Source organism: Phacochoerus africanus, chromosome 9, assembly GCF_016906955.1.
Source record: "Phacochoerus africanus isolate WHEZ1 chromosome 9, ROS_Pafr_v1, whole genome shotgun sequence".
Classification (NCBI taxonomy): Eukaryota; Metazoa; Chordata; class Mammalia; order Artiodactyla; family Suidae; genus Phacochoerus; species Phacochoerus africanus.
In genome coordinates this window covers 56,272,458-56,288,911 of record NC_062552.1, presented here as the reverse complement: position 1 = coordinate 56,288,911, position 16,454 = coordinate 56,272,458, and the positions used below count along the sequence as shown (strand labels likewise).

General features: G+C 39.4%; 1 protein-coding gene across 1 annotated transcript in view; it reads right to left on the bottom strand.

Moving 5' to 3' along the window:
* TICRR (TOPBP1 interacting checkpoint and replication regulator) overlaps nt 1-16,454 on the bottom strand; it is a 56,534-nt gene that overhangs the window by 14,198 nt on the left and 25,882 nt on the right. The window contains exons 14-15 of the mRNA XM_047794919.1: nt 14,855-14,912; nt 7,466-7,600 (exon numbers count right to left, since the gene is read on the bottom strand). Coding sequence (XP_047650875.1) covers nt 7,466-7,600; nt 14,855-14,912 — 193 coding nt within the window. The remainder of the gene's footprint in view (nt 1-7,465; nt 7,601-14,854; nt 14,913-16,454) is intronic.

Genomic DNA, 16,454 nt, shown 5'->3' with positions numbered 1-16,454 from the left:
GAAAAGATGTTCAACATCACTAATTATTAGAGAAATGCAAATCAAAACCACTATGAGGTACCATCTTCCACCAGCCAGAATGGCTGTCATCAAAAAGTCTACAAACAATAAGTGCTGGAGAGGGTGTGGAGAAAAAGGAACCCTAGTACACTGTTGGTGGGATTGTAAATTGGTGCAACCACTGTGGAAAACAGTATGGAGATGCCTCAGAAAACTACAAATAGAACTACCTTTTGGTCCAACAATCCCACTCCTGGGCATCTATCCAGAGAAAACCATGACTCGAAAAGACACACATACTCCGATCTTCACTGCAGCACTATGTGCAATAACGAAGAACAACCTAAATGTCCATCGACAGAGGAGTGGATCCAGAAGATGTGGTACATACACAGAATGGAATATTACTCAGCCATTAAAAGGAAAGAAATAATGGCATTTTTTGCAACATGGATGGACCTAGAAATTATCATGCTAAGTGAAGTCAGTCAGACAATGAGACACCAACATCAAATGCTTTCACTGACATGAGGAATCTAGGAAAAGGACACAATGAACTTCTTTGCAGAACAGATACTGAGCCACAGACTTTGAAAAACTTATGGTTTCCAAAGGAGACAGCTTGGGGGTTTGGGATGGAAATGCTATAAAACTGGGTTGTGATGATTGTTGTACACCTATAAATGTAATAAAATTCATTAAGTAATTAAAAAAATAAAAAATTTAAAACTGAAATCATACAAATATGTCCTCCAATTACAATGAGATTGGAATGAGATTACAAAAGGAAATTTGGGAAACTCACAAATATGGGAAAATTTACGCACTCCTAAAAAGCCAATGTGTCAGAGAAGAAATCACAAGGCAAATTAGCTAATATTTTGAGATAATGAAACTGAAAACACAATATACCAAAACTTAACAGGATGCAGCTGAAGCAGTGCTTAGAGGGGAATTTGTACCTATAAATACTCGTATTAAAAAAGAAGCCTGTAATTTTAAAAAATCAGTAAAACCTTAACCTTAAATAACTGAAAAAGACCAAACTAACACCAAAGGAAGTACAGGGAAACAAATAATAAAGATTACATAGGAAGTAAATGAAATCAAGAATAGGAAAATAGAAAATTCAACACAACTAAAAGCTGGTCCTTTGAAAAGATCTTTAAATTGATGAACCTTTAGATAGATTGACCAAGTAAAAAGAACAAACAACTATGAAAGATGGAATAAAACTACCAATCTGACAGAAATAAAAAGGACTGACTATAAGGGAATACTATGAAAAACTGTATGACAACAAATTAGAAAACTGTCATAATGAGGAGTTTCCGCTGTGGTTCACAGTGGGTGAAGAATCCAAGTGTCCATAAGGATGTGGGTTTGATCCCTGGCCTTGCTCAGTGGGTTAAGGACCTGGCATTGCCACAAGCTTTGGTATAGGTCACAGGTGTGCTTTGGATCTGGTGTTGCCATGGCTATATTTTAAGCTTACGGTTGTGGCTCCAATTCAATCCCTAACCCGGAAAATTCCATGTGCCATAGGTACAGCCATAAAAAGAAAAAGTAAATAAATAAAAGTTAAAAAAAAAAAAAGAAAACCTAGATGAAATGAACAAATTTCTAGAAAGACATAAATTACTAAAAAGAGACTCAAGAAGAAATACGAAGTCTGAATAAACCTATAATAAGTAAAAGGATGAAATTAGCTATCACAAAAAACTTCCCCAAAATAAGATTAAATGGCTGAATTCTGCCAAACATTTAAAAGAGAATTAACACCCTAACATATATGGTCAATTGACCTGACCAGGCAGGATGCTAAGACAATTCAATGAGGAAAGAACAGTCTTTTCAACACATAGGACTGGCACAGCCAGACAGCCACAAGCAAAAGAATGACATTGTACTCATCTTACACAATATACAAAAATTAACTCAAAAAGAACAAAGATCTAAATGTAAGAGTGTTAACTATAAAACCTGGATTGAGTAATGGATTTTTTAAATTTATTATTATTTTTTGTCTTTTTGCCTTTTCTAGGGCCGCTCCCACAGCATGTGGAGGTTCCCAGGCTAGAGGTCTAATCGGAGCTGCAGCCACCGGCCTACACCAGAGCCACAGCAACACAGGATCTGAGCCGTCCTGCAACCTACACCACAGCTCACGGCAACGCTGGATCCTTAACCCACTGAGTAAGGCCAGGGATCAAACCCGCAACCTCATGGTTCCTAGTCGGATTCGTTAACCACTGTGCCACGAATGGGAACTCTGACTGATGGATTTTTAGATATGACAAGAAAGGCATAAGCAACAACAAAATAAACTGAGTATCATCAAAATTAAAAATATTTTATGTATTGGAGTTCTCTTGTGCTGCAGTGAGTTAAAGATCCAGCATTGTCACTGCAGTGGCTTGGGTTGCCACTGTGGCACAGGTTTGATCCCTGGCCTGGGAACTTGGAAAACTCTGGCCCCACCTGGCAGGGCTGAGAAGCTCCAGGCCAAACAACCAACAGGTTGGGAACACAGCCCCACCCATCAGCAAACAGGCTGCCTAAAGTCCTCCTAGATACACAGCCTCCTAATTCCAACCCGAGACAAAGCTCCAGCCACCACAGGGACAAGATTCAGCTCTACCTACCAGTGGGCAGGTACCAGTCCCTCCCATCAGGAAGCCTGCCACAAGCCCCTGTATCAACTTCACCTACATGAGGGCAAGCACCAGAAGCAAGAGGAGCTACAATCCTGTACCGTGTGAAAAGGAGACTACAAAAAAAGCTATACAAAATGGAAAGATGGAGAAATATGAGCCAGATGAAGGGACAAGACAAACCCCCAGAAAAACTGCTAAGTGAACTGGAGATAAGCAACTTCCATGAAAAAGTCCTGAGTAATGGTAGCAAGAATGATCCAAAATCTGGGAAAAAACTGGAGGCAAAGAGAAAAATTACAAGAAACGTTGACCAAAGAAATAGAAGATTTAGGGAGTTCTGGTTGTGGCTCAGTGGTTAATGAACACAACTAGCATTCATGAGGATGTGGGTTCCATCCCTGGCCTCGCCCAGTGGGTTAAGGATCCAGCATTGCCATGAGCTGTGGTGTAGGTTGCAGATGTGGCTCAGACCTCACGTTGCTATGGCTCTGGCATAAGCTGGCAGCTACAGTTCCAATTCAATGCCTTCTGGGAACCTCCATATGCCATGGGTACAGCCCTAAAAACAAAGGAAAAAGAAACAGAAGATTTAAAGATTAAACAAGCAGAGATGCAAAATACAACAGCCAAAATAAAAAAATTCACTGGCAGGAACCAATAACAGAATACAGGAGGCAGAAGAACAAATAAGCGAGGTGGAAGACTGACATGGAACAGAATAAAGAGAAAAGAATGAAAAGAAATGAGGAAAGTCTAAGAGAACTCTGGAACAATTTTAAACACACCAAAATTTGCATTATAGGGGTGCCAGAAGGAGCAGAGAGAAAGGGCCAGAGAAAATATTTGGAGATAGTAGCCAAAACCTTCCCTAACATGGGAAAGGACTCACTCACTCAAATCCAGGAAGCACAACCAATACCATATAAAATAAACCCAAGGAGGAGCAGTCCAAGACACATATTAATCAAACTGACCAAAATTAAAGACAGAGAAAATATTGAAAGCAGCTAGGGAAAAGAAACAAATAACATAGGAGGATCCTGATAAGGTTATAAGCTGATTTTTTTAAGCAGAAGCTCTGCAGGCCAGAAAGGAGAGGCCCAATATACTTAAAGTGATGAAAGAAAAATACCTCCAGTCAAGAATACTCTACGCAATTAAGGCACTAATTCAGATTTGAAGGAGAAGTCAAAAGCTTTACAGATAAGCAAAAGCTAAGAGAATTCAGCACCCCTAAATCAGCTTAACAACAAATACTAAAATAACTACTCTAGGTAGAAAAGGCCACAACTAGAAATAAGAAAATTATAAATGAGAAGGCTCACCAGTAAAGGTTCATAGTAAAGATAGGAAATCATCCACAGAAATATGCCACCAAAAACAAAAACCGTGAGAAGAGGAAGGTACAAATGCAGGACGCTGGAGATGCACATGCAATTAAGAGACCTGCAACTTAAAACAATCTTGTCTTGGGAGTTTCCAGTGTGGCGCAGTGGAACTGAATCTGACTAGGAACCGTGAGGTTGCAGGTTCAATCCCTGGCCTCACTCAGTGGTTAAGAATCCAGTGCTGCCGTGAGCTGTGGTGTAGGCCAGCATCTGTAGTGAGGCCACAGGTTCAATCCTTGGCCTTGCTCAGTGGGTTAAGGATCCAGCATTGCTGTGAGCTGTGGTGTAGGTCGCAGATGCGGCTCAGGTCCCGAGCTGCTGTGGCTGTGGCGTAGGCTGGCAGCTGTAGCTCGGATTCGACCCCTAGCCTGGGAACTTTTATGCCTCAGGTATGGTCCTAAAAAGACAAAAAAAAAAGAAAAAGCATTCCAAACACAACACTAAAGATAGCCATCAAACTACAAGAGAAGAGAAGGAAGAAAAAAAGGCCAACAAAAACAAATCTAAAACAATTGACGGAAGGGCAATAAGAACATATATAGATACAAATAAATATAGATCAATGGAACAGGATATAAAGTCCAGAAGTAAACCCACACACCTATGGTCAACTAATCTACAACAATGGAGACAAAAATATACAATGAAGAGGCAGTCTCTTCAGTGAGTAGTGCTGGGAAAACTGGATAGATATATGCAAAAGAGTGAAATCAGAATACTATACACAAAAATAAACTCAAAATGGATTAAAGACCTAAATATAAGACTGGATACTCTGTAACATAAACTGCAGCAGTATTTCTCAGATCCACCTCCTAGAGTAAAAACAAAAGATTAAAACCAAAAATAAACAAATGAGACCTAATTAAACTGAAAAGTTTTTGCAAAACAAAGGAAACCATAAACAAAACAAAAAGATAACTCACAGAATGGGAGAAAATATTTGCAAATGAAGTGACTGACAAGGGATTAATCTCCAAAATATACAAACACCTCCAGCAGCTAAATATCAAAAAAACCACTCAATTGGAAAAATGGGCAAAAGACCTAAATAGACATTTCTCCAAAGACAACATACTGATGGCCAAAAAACACATGAAAAGATGCTGACATTGCTAATTATTAGAGAAATACAAATCAAAACTACTATGAGGTACCCTCTTACACCTTTGGCCATCATCAAAAAGTCTACAAACAATAAATGCTGGAGAAGGTGTGGAGAAAAGGGAACCCTCTTACACTGTTGGTGGGAATATAAATTGGCACAACCACTACGGAAAACAGTATGGAGATTGCTCAAAAAACTAAAAATAGATGCAGGTTCGATCCCTGGCCTTGCTTATTGAGTTAAGGACCTAGCATTGCCATGAGCTGTGGTGTAGGTTACAGATGTTGCTCGGATCCAGTGTTGCTATAGCTGTGGTATAGGCTGGTAGCTGCAGCTCCAGTTCAACCCCAAGCCTGGGAACTTCCATATGTTGTGGGTGCGGCAAAAGACAAAAATAAATAAATAAAATATAATGGGCAAAGATTCCTCCAAAGAAGATAATACAAATGGCCAGTAAGCACATGAAAAGATGCTCAGCAACATTATTCATCAAGTAAATGCAATTCATAACTACAATGAAATACCACTTCACACACACTATGAAGAGCAAGATCAGAAAAGAGGGACAGGAGTTCCCGTTGTGGCTCAGTGGTTAATGAATCCGACTAGGAACCATGAGGTTGCAGGTTTGATCCCTGGCCTTGCTCAGTGGGTTAAGGATCTGGCGTTGCCATGAGCTATGGTGTAGGTCGTAGACGTGGCTTGGATCCCACGTTGCTGTGGCTGTGGTGTAGGCCAGCAGCTACAGCTCCGATTAGACCCCTAAACTGGGAACTTCCATATGCAGCTGGTGCAGCCCTAGAAAAGACTAATAAAGAAATAAATAAAAATTTTAAAAAAGAGGGACAATGGAAGGTGGTAGTGAGGACATGGAGAAATTAGGACCCTCATACACTGTCAGTGAGAAATGTTAAAATGGCATAGCCACTTTGGAAAAAATTTGGTTAATTCCTCAAAAATTTAAACAAAGAATTGCCACATAACCCAGTCATTTCATTTCTAGGTATATGCCTGAGAATTAAAACCATGTCTATACATAATCTTGTATGTGACTATTACAGCAGCACTCACAATAATCAAAAAAAGTCTAAACAACTTAAATGCCCACCGCTTGAAGAATCTATAAATAAAATGTAGTTTACCCATACAGTGATATATTATTGGCAATAAAAGAAATGAAGTACTGAGACATACCACGCCATGTATAAACCTTGAAAATAATACGCTAAGTGAAAGAAACTAGTTACGAAGCCCTTATAAAATGATTCTGCTTATAAGAAATATATGTGGAGTTCCCGTCGTGGTGCAGTGGTTAATGAATCCGACTAGGAACCATGAAGTTGCGGGTTCAGTCCCTGCCCTTGCTCAGTGGGTTAACGATCCGGCATTGCCGTGAGCTGTGGTGTAGGTTGCAGACTCGGCTTGGATCCCGAGTTGCTGTGGCTCTGGTGTAGGCCAGCAGCTACAACTCTGATTCGATCCCTAGCCTGGGAACCTCCATATGCCACGGGAGCGGCCCAATAAATAGCAAAAAGACAAAAAAAAAAAAAAAAAGAAAAAAGACAAAAAAAGAAATATATGTAATAGGCAAGCCTATACAAACAAAGTCCTGGTGGTTGCCTACGGCTGGGAGGACTGGGAGAAATGGAGTGACTAGTAACAGGTGTGGAGCTTCTTTCTGGAGTGATGAAAGTGTTCTGGAATGACGGCTGCACAACTCTGCAACTATAATGAAGACCAGTAAAAGAGTTGATTCTGGAGTTCCCGTCGTGGCGCAGTGGTTAACGAATCCGACTAGGAACCATGAGGTTGTGGGTTCGGTCCCTGCCCTTGCTCAGTGGGTTAAGGATCCGGCGTTGCCGTGAGCTGTGGTGTAGGTTGCAGATGCGGCTCGGATCCCGTGTTGCTGTGGCCCTGGCGTAGGCCGGTGGCTACAGCTCCAATTCGACCCCTAGCCTGGGAACCTCCATATGCCGCAGGAGCGGCCTAAGAAATAGCAAAAAGACAAAAAAAAAAAAAAAAGAGTTGATTTTATGATACTTGAATAAAAAAGAACAAAGCAAAAACACAAACCAACCAACCAAAAGACTAAAAACAACTAGTCACTATCCTTCATTTCTGTTGAACTGGTTTTATAAAACAGATGTTTGTCTGTAAGGATAATTTGGAAGGGAGGACTGAAAATGACCAGAATTAATTCTTCATCCAAGTGGAGAGGAAAATAAATGAGGATTAACGAGCTTCTGCACCAGAGTTGGAGATTTTGGGGGGTTCAAGAACCCTCTTCTCGTAGTTACCCTAAAATGCTGTACCTTTAGTCCTTTTGAAGTTGTCAAGACCTTCCACAGCTGACACAGAATGGCTTCTAGGCAACCCCCGCTTTACGGATCTCTTTGAAGGAGAAATCATTTCCTGGTTGAAGAGATTTCTTCGAACTTTGGTCACTTCTTAAAGCATTAAAAAAAAAAAAAAAAAAGTCAAATGTTGTTAAGAAATGCCATATATGGGAAAAGAAAGATATCCAAAACAGCATATGTTTGGGGAAACTATGCTATAGACTGTTAATATTCACATTTACCAATGGGATTTCCTTAAATAGTACACTCACATGGTTTATCAAAACTATTTACTCTTACAGGAGTTCCCATCGTGGAGCAGTGGTTAACGAATCCGACTAGGAACCATGAGGTTGTGGGTTCGGTCCCTGCCCTTGCTCAGTGGGTTAAGGATCCGGCATTGCCGTGAGCTGTGCTGTAGGTTGCAGACGTGGCTCGGATCCCGCGTTGCTGTGGCTCTGGCGTAGGCCGGTGGCTACAGCTCCGATTAGACCCCTAGCCTGGGAACCTCCATATGCCGCGGGAGCGGCCCAAAGAAATAGCAAAAAGACCAAAAAATAAAATAAAATAAAAAAACTTGGATGTCAATAGTTACAGATAAAATTAAAAAAAAAAAAACAAAACTATTTACTCTTACAAATTTAAGCCCAAACTTTCAGTAACACAAGGGGTTGTGTTAAATTAGATTTATTCATTGTAAAATGGACCTAATCCTTAAAAAGGTTGACTAATGTGAGTCATGGTCAGTTTATTTTATTTTTTTTAGGGCCGCACCCATAGCACATGGAGGTTCCCAGGCTAGGGGTCAAATCAGAGCTGTAGCCACTAGCTTACACCACAACTACAACAACACGGGATCCAAGCCACGTCTGCAACCTATACCACAGCTCGAGGCAACACCAGATCCTTAACCCACTGAGCAAGGCCAGGGATTGAACCTGCATCTTCATGGATCCTAGTCAGATTCATTTCTCCTGTGCCACAACAGGAACTCCCACTGATCATTTTAACATATCCCAGTGTTAGGATGATTTTTCTCACATTGGGCCTTTTTGCTTCTTTGTATTTAGCCTCAAGTAGAGAAACTGCTTTTCAGTTCCAGCAATTTCACTTTTCTTTTTTTATTTTACTAATTTGCTGAGTTATAGTAGTCTCCCCCATCTGTGGTTTTACTTTCCACAGTTTTAGTTACCCGTAGTCAACCATGGTCTGAAAACATTAAATGAAAAGTCCCAGAAATAAACCCTTCATAGTTTCAAATGTGTGCCTTTCTGAGTAGTGTGATGAAATCTCACACCTGCTGCTCAGTCCCATCAGAAACACGAACCATTCCCTTATCCAGCCTATCCTGCCCATTGGTCAATAAGTAACCATCCATGTTATCAGATGGCCTGTCACAGTACAGCAGTACTGTGCTTAGTATTTACTTAAATACCTCTTAGGCCCCAAAGCCCAAAAAATAGTGATGCTGACAACTTGGATATGCTGAAGAATCTTAAAGTGCTTTCTTTAAATGAAAGGTTTTGCAACTTATGCAAAAACAAAAATAAAAAAATGAGTGCTGGGGTTGCTAAGATTTGTGGTAAGAACAAACCTATCTATGAATAGTGAAAAAGGAAAACTTGGAGGTTCTCTTGTGACAGTGAATTAAGAACCTGGCATCATGGCAGAAGCTTGGGTTGCTGCTGTGGCATGGGTTCAACCCCTTGCCTAGTACTTCCATATGCTGCAGACATGACTGAAAAAATAAAACACATTAAAAAACAAAACAAAACCCAGACCATGAAAGAATACCATGAACAATGATATGCCAACAAATTTGACGACCTAGAAGAAATGGACAGCTTTCTAGAAATATACAGCCCACCAAAACTGAATCAAGGAGAAACAGATAATTTGAATAGAGAGACTAGAAATGAAATTGAATATGTAATTAAAAACACTGCCTACAAACATAAGTACAGGACCAGATGTCTTCGCAGGAAAATTCTACCAAAAACACAAACATACCCATTCTTCTTAAACTTTTCCAACGACATTCTATGAAGCTGCCATCACCCTAAAACCAAAACTAAAGATAGTACCAAAAAGAAAATTATAGGCCATTACCTTTGATGGATATAGATGCAAAAATTCTAAACAAAATTTAAGCCAACTGAATCAAACAACACATTAAAAAAAAAAAAAAGGTAATACATCAATGACCAAGTGGGATTCATTCCAAGTTCACAAGGATGGTTCAATATGCACAAATCAATCAATGTAATACACCACGCTAATAAAAGTCTAAAACCATGTAATCATCTCAATAGATGCAGAAAAAGCATGTGACAAAATCTAACATCCATTCATGATAAAAACGCTTAGCCAAAGTGGGAAGAGAGGAAACATATCTCAACACAATAAAAGCCATTTACAGCCAATATAATACTCAATGGAGAAAAGCTGAAAGCCTTCCTGCTAAAATCTGGAACAAGACAAGGATGCCTACTCTCGCCACTTTTTGTTTTCTTTGTCTTTTTTTTTTTTTTAGGGCCGCACCCGTGGCATACGGAGGTTCCCACACTAGGGGTCTAATCAGAACTGTAGCTGCCAGTCTATGCCATAGCCACGCCAGATCTGAGCTGCGTCTGCAACCTACACCACAGCTCATGGCAATGCTAGATCCTTAACCCACTGAGTGAGGCCAGGGATCGAACCCGAAACTTCATGGTTCCTTGTCAGATTTGTTTCCACTGCACCACGATGGGAACTCCTACTCTCACCACTTTTATTTGAAGTCCTAGCCACAACAATCAGAAAATAAATAAACACATAAATACATGGTATCCAAATTGGAAGAGAAGAGGCAAAATTGTCACTCCATGCAGATGACATGATACTATATATAGAAAACCCTAAAGACTCCACACAAAAACTACTTGATCTGGTCAACGAATTCAGCAAAGTAGTAGGATACAAGATTAACATTCAGAAATCGGTTTCACTCCTGTATACTAGCAATAAAATATTAGAAAAAGAATATTAAAAAATACCTTTTAAAATCACACCCCCAAAACTAAAATACTTAGGAATAAACCTGACCGAGGAGTGAAAGACTTACACACTGAGAACTATAAAACATTAATCAAGGAAATTAAAGAGGATTCAAAGAAATGGAAAGATATCCCATGTTCCTGGATTGGAAGAATTAATATTGCTAAAATGGTCATACTACCCCAAGCAATGTGCAGATTTAAAGTGATCCCTATCAAATTACCCATGACATTCTTCACAGAACTAGAACGAATAATCCAAAAATTTGTATGGAACCATAAAAATTTGTATGGAACCACAGGCACAGAATTGCCAAAGTAATCCTGAGGGAAAAAACCAAGGAGGAGGCATAACTCTCCCGACGTCAGACAATATTACAAAGCTACAGTAATCAAGACAGTTTGGTTACTGGTACAAAAACAGACATACAGATAAATGGAACCAAAAAGAGAGCCCAGAAATAAACCCAGACACCTACAGTCAATTGATGTTCAACAAAAGGCAAGAATATAAAATGGGAAAAAGATAGTCTCTTTACCAAGTGGTGCTCGGAAAACCTGGACAGCTACATGAAAATCAATGAAACTGGAACACACCCTCACACCATGCACCAAAAAAAAAAAACAAAAAAAAAACCCAACAACTCAAAATGGCTTAAAGACTTAAACATAAGACATGACACCATAAAACTCCTAGAAGAGAACCTAGGCAAAGCATTCTCTGACATAAACCATACAAACGTTTTCTTAGGTTAGTCTCCTAAGACAAAGGAACCAAACCAAAAATAAACCAAAGGGATCTAACCAAACTTACAAGCTTTTGCACAGCAAAGGAAACCATTAAAAAAGTGAAAAGACAACCTACAGAATGGGAGAAAACAGTTGCAAACAATCCAACTGATGAAGGTTTAATCTCCAAAACATACTAACAACTCATAACTCAAAGCAAACAAACAACCCAACTGAAAAATGGGAAGACCAAAATAAACATTTCTCCAAAGAAGATATATGGATGGCCAACAGGCACATGAAAAAATGCTCAACATCACTAATTATTAGAGAAAAGCAAATCGAAACTACAATGAGGTACCACCTCACACCAGTCAGAATAGCCGTAATTAAAAGTCTGCAAATAACAAATGCTGGAGAGAGTGTGGAGAAAAGGAAACCCTGCCCTACACTTTTTTTTTTTGCTTTTTAGAGCTGAACCCACAGCATATGGAAGTTCCCAGGCTAGGGGTCGAATCGGACCTACAGCTGCTGGCCTACCCCCACAACCACAGCCATGCAGGATCTGAGCTGTATCTGCGACCTACACCACAGCTCATGCCAACACCGGATCCTTACCCCACTGAGTGAGGCCAGGGATTAAACCCATATCTTCATGGATACTAGTCAGGTTGGTTACCACTGAGCCACGATGGGAACTCCCCTCCTACACTATTGGTGGGAATGTAAATCGATACAATAACTATGGAGAATGGTATGGAGGTTCCTCAGAAAACAGAATATAGAACCACCGCATGATCCACCAATCCCACTCCTGAGCATATATCCAGACAAAACTATAATTCAAAGAAAATACATGCACCCCTATGTTCACTGCAGCACTATTCACAATAGCCAAGACATGGAAACAAGCTAAATGTCCATCAACAGATGACTGGATTAGGAATATGTGGTATATATACACAATGGAATACTACTCAGCCATAAAAAACGAAAATGATGCCATTTGCAGCAACATGGGAGGACTTAGAGCTTATCATACTAAATGAAGTAAGTCAGAAAGAGAAAGATAAACACCATATGATATCACTTATATGTGGAATCTAAAATATAGCACAAATGAACCTATCTACACAACAGAAAGACTCACAGACAGAGAACAAACATGTGGTTGCCAAGGGAAGTGGGGAAGGATGGACAGGGAGCTCGGGGTTAGTAGATGCAAACTATTACTCTTAGAATGGATATTGGGATAGAACAAGATGGAAGATAATATAAGGAAGGGAAAGTATACATATGTATGACTGCATCACTTTGTTACATAGCAGAAATTGGCACAACATTGTAAATCAACTATAATTTAAAAAAAAATTTTTTTAAGAAAAGGAAAGATAGTTTTTGTCTCACCTCAAACTGAAAAAATTATGGCCATGGTGCATGAGAAGTGCTTATTTAAGATGGAAAAGGAGTTCCTGACGTGGCTCAGCAAAAATGAATCTGACTAGTAATCATGAGGGTGCAGGTTCCATCCGTGGCCTTGCTCAGTGGATTAAGGATCTTGTGTTGCCATGAGCTGTGGTGTAGGTTGCAGATGCGGCTAAGATCTGGTGTTGCTGTGGCTGTGGTGTAGGCTGGCAGCTGCAGCTCTGATTCAACCCCTAGCCTGGAAACTTCCATATGCCATGGGTGCAGACCTAAAAGGACAGGGAAAAAAAAAAATGATGGAAAAGGCATTAAATTTGTACAAGATATTTTGAGAGAGAGAGAGAGATCACATTCACATAACTTTTATTATATCGATATAATTTTTCTATTTTATTATTAAGTATTGATAATTCTTACTGTGCCTAATTTATAAATTAAACTTTATCACAGATATGTATGTACAGGAAAAAAAACAGTATATATAGGGTTCAGTACTATCTGCAGTTTTTAGGCATCCACTGGGGGTACTGGAACATACCACACCCCTCTCCATGGATAAGGGGCAACTACTGTATTTTAAACCCTCTTCCTAACTCCAGAGCATGAGAGTTGCAGCCATCTAGACTCAAAGTAATAGCTGAAGAGTCAAGAAATACTCGGCAAGCTAGCAGGATGGTTGAGTGGAGGCTATTCAAAAATTTAGCAAGGGTAAAAAAATTCTTTAAAGAGCAAGTCACTTAGGTAAAAATCAAATATACTGATACCAAAACTAGACAAAGACACCACTAAAAAGCAATAAAATCTGAATTAAACGCATACACAGAAAAATATGACACAAATGTATCTGCATCTACAAAATGGAAACAGACTTGGACAAAGAGAACAGATTTGTGGTTGCCAGCGGGGAGGAGGTTGTGGGAGAGGTGGGGTAGGAGGTTGGGGTTAGCAAATGTAGAATGGATAAACAATGAGGTCCTACTGCATGGCACAGGGAACTATATTCAATATCCTGTGATAAACTATAATGGGAAAACATATTTTAAAAAAGAATGTATAACTGGATCACTTTGCTGTGTGGCCGTAATTTACATAACATTGTAAATCACACACTTCGATTAACACACACACACACACACAAATAAACCAGGATCCACAAAATGGAAGAAGCCCTTTACCCATCAACGACATAAACATTAAGGACACCAATAATGCACACCAAAGTTTCAAAAAATGTTTTTCTAGCTCCATTGGAAAAGCCTGTTACCTGCCTTGGGCATTCTATGAAACATGACCTGACAGCCAAATTTGAAATTTATTACTTTTTGTTTTTCCCAAGTTTTGGAAAAGGTTTAATATCTATAGAAAATTTCAAAGGACAATAGTCGCCACTAAACTTTACCAACTGTCACATCTGTTTTCTTTCCTTCCACCTCTCTTTTCATTTACATAACTGCTTACCCTGGATGCCAGAGGTAAAGTGCAGACATCACAACTTTTCAGGTTCCTGTATTTCAGTTTGAATCTTCAAAGAACAAGGGCATATTATCTAATACGCCTCTGAATTTCTCTTATCTCAATAACATTTTTTATAGCTTTTCTTCCTCTAAATTTAAGATCCGAGCAGGGATCATGTAGTGTATTTATGTCACACTTAAACCCTTTTCATCTAAACCAGTTCTGCTGCCTATTTTCTTTTTTGGCTTTCATGTTAATGAATTTAAAAAACATATTTCAGGCCAGCTATTTTGCAAAATGTAGTATTTTGAGACCATGTGAACATCTCAATCCCTTAGCACATGGCATTTGGACATATTTCATTAACCATCAATTATATAAACTAGTTTCTAACTATATGCAACTGCTTAAACAAATGCAATAAAAATACATGTGTCATGGCTCAGCAGTACTAGTCATGGAAACTGACTAGTATCCATGAGGATGTGGGTTCGATCCCTGGCCTCGTTCAGTGGGTTAAGGGTCCTGTGTTGCCGTGAGCTGTGGTGTATGTTGCAGACATGGTTCAGATCTAGGGTTGCTGTGGCTGTGGTGAAGGCCGGCAGCTGTAGCTCCGATTCGACCCTGAGAGCCTGAGAACTTCCACGTGCTACACATGAGGCCCTAAAAAGTAAAAAATAAATAAAATTGTCATTGTGTACAACGAGGAAACAAAGAATACCTTGTACAGTTTCTTTCACTGGGAGTGGAGGCTGCTGAAGACTAGGCTGAGAATTCTCCTAAAAGATGAGAAAATCCAGTCAGAAAATTTAAATAGGAATTCATTTACAATATAAGAATAAAGTTTTCTCACTGTGGCTTAGCAGGTTAAGAACCTGTCTAGTATCCATGAGGATTTGGGTTTGATCCCTGGCCATGCTTAATAGGTTAAGGATCTGGCATTGCTGCGAGATATAGCTTGGATCCCACATTGCTGCGGTTGTGGCCTAGGCCAGCAGCTGCAGCTCTGATTTAACCCTAGCCCAGGAACTTCCATAGAGAAAAAAATAAATAAAAATTCCACATGAAACCATTTGACCCTTGCAATTCCACCTGTAAGACTACATAACAGAAATAGCTATAAAATGCACAAAAATAGGGCCTGGAAATATCATAACAAACTGTTGTCAGTGATTACTTCTGAAGAATGAATGGTGAAGAAGCACTAATATTTGACTTTATATAATTTCAATTTTAATTTTTAAAGCCACAGGTACAGCAATATAAAAGTTCCCAGGCTAGTGGTTGAATCAGAGCTGAAGCTACCCTACACCACAGCCATAGCAACATCAAATCTGAGCCTTGTTTGTGACCTAGACCACAGCTCATAGCAACATGGACCTTAACCCACTGAGCAAGGCCAGGGATTGAACGTGCATCCTCATGGATACTAGTTGTGTTCATTTCCATTAAGCCACAATGGGAACTCCAATTTCAATACTCTTTTTGTTTTTGGCCTTTGTCTTTTTAGGGCCACACCCACAGCAAATGGAGGTTCCCAGGCTAGGGGTCAAATTGGAGCTGCAGCTGCCAGCCTATGCCACAGCCACAGCAACGCCAGACCTGAGCTGTGCCTGCGACCTACACCACAACTCATGGCAACGCCAGATCCTTAACCCATTGAGTGAGGTCAGGGATCGAACCTGCAACCTCATGGTTCCTAGTCAAATTCGTTTCTGTTGCGCCACAATTAGGAACTCCCATGCCACTCTTTAAAAGATATCCCACCTCCAATTCTTAAAGACAGCTTTAAATCTCTAGAAACAGAGAAAAGCACTCCTATAATGGGTAATGCTTCTAAAGCTAGTTCTCAGAGAATTTTAACTCTTCTCATAATTCATGCAGTTCAAAAGTTATTGAAACGTTTGCATTGAGCATTCTTTGTGTCTCTTCTTCCCTTAGTAAAACATTGATTATACTTAGTAAACAGACTCCAGCTGGATTTTTTTTTTTTTTTTTGCAATCCAGTCCTAACATCTACTGCCACAGAAAAATATTTACCACCTGGCTGGCTTCATGAGAGGTTTGTGTTTTGTTTTTTTTTAAAACTTGTTACTGAAGTAAAATATGTACTGAAAAGTGCTTTCTGGTACATAAAGTCCTGTTATGACTGTATGTTATTTCTCAGTGGCCTCTTATGTTATTATTTCATGAGTTTCTCAAAAACATTGATTTTGAATTAACTTATTCTTCTTTCCTAACTTTTACTAATTTTATTGTTTTAATTTTTTTATTACTCAATGAATTTATTAATTTATGGTTGTACAATGATCACTTTATTT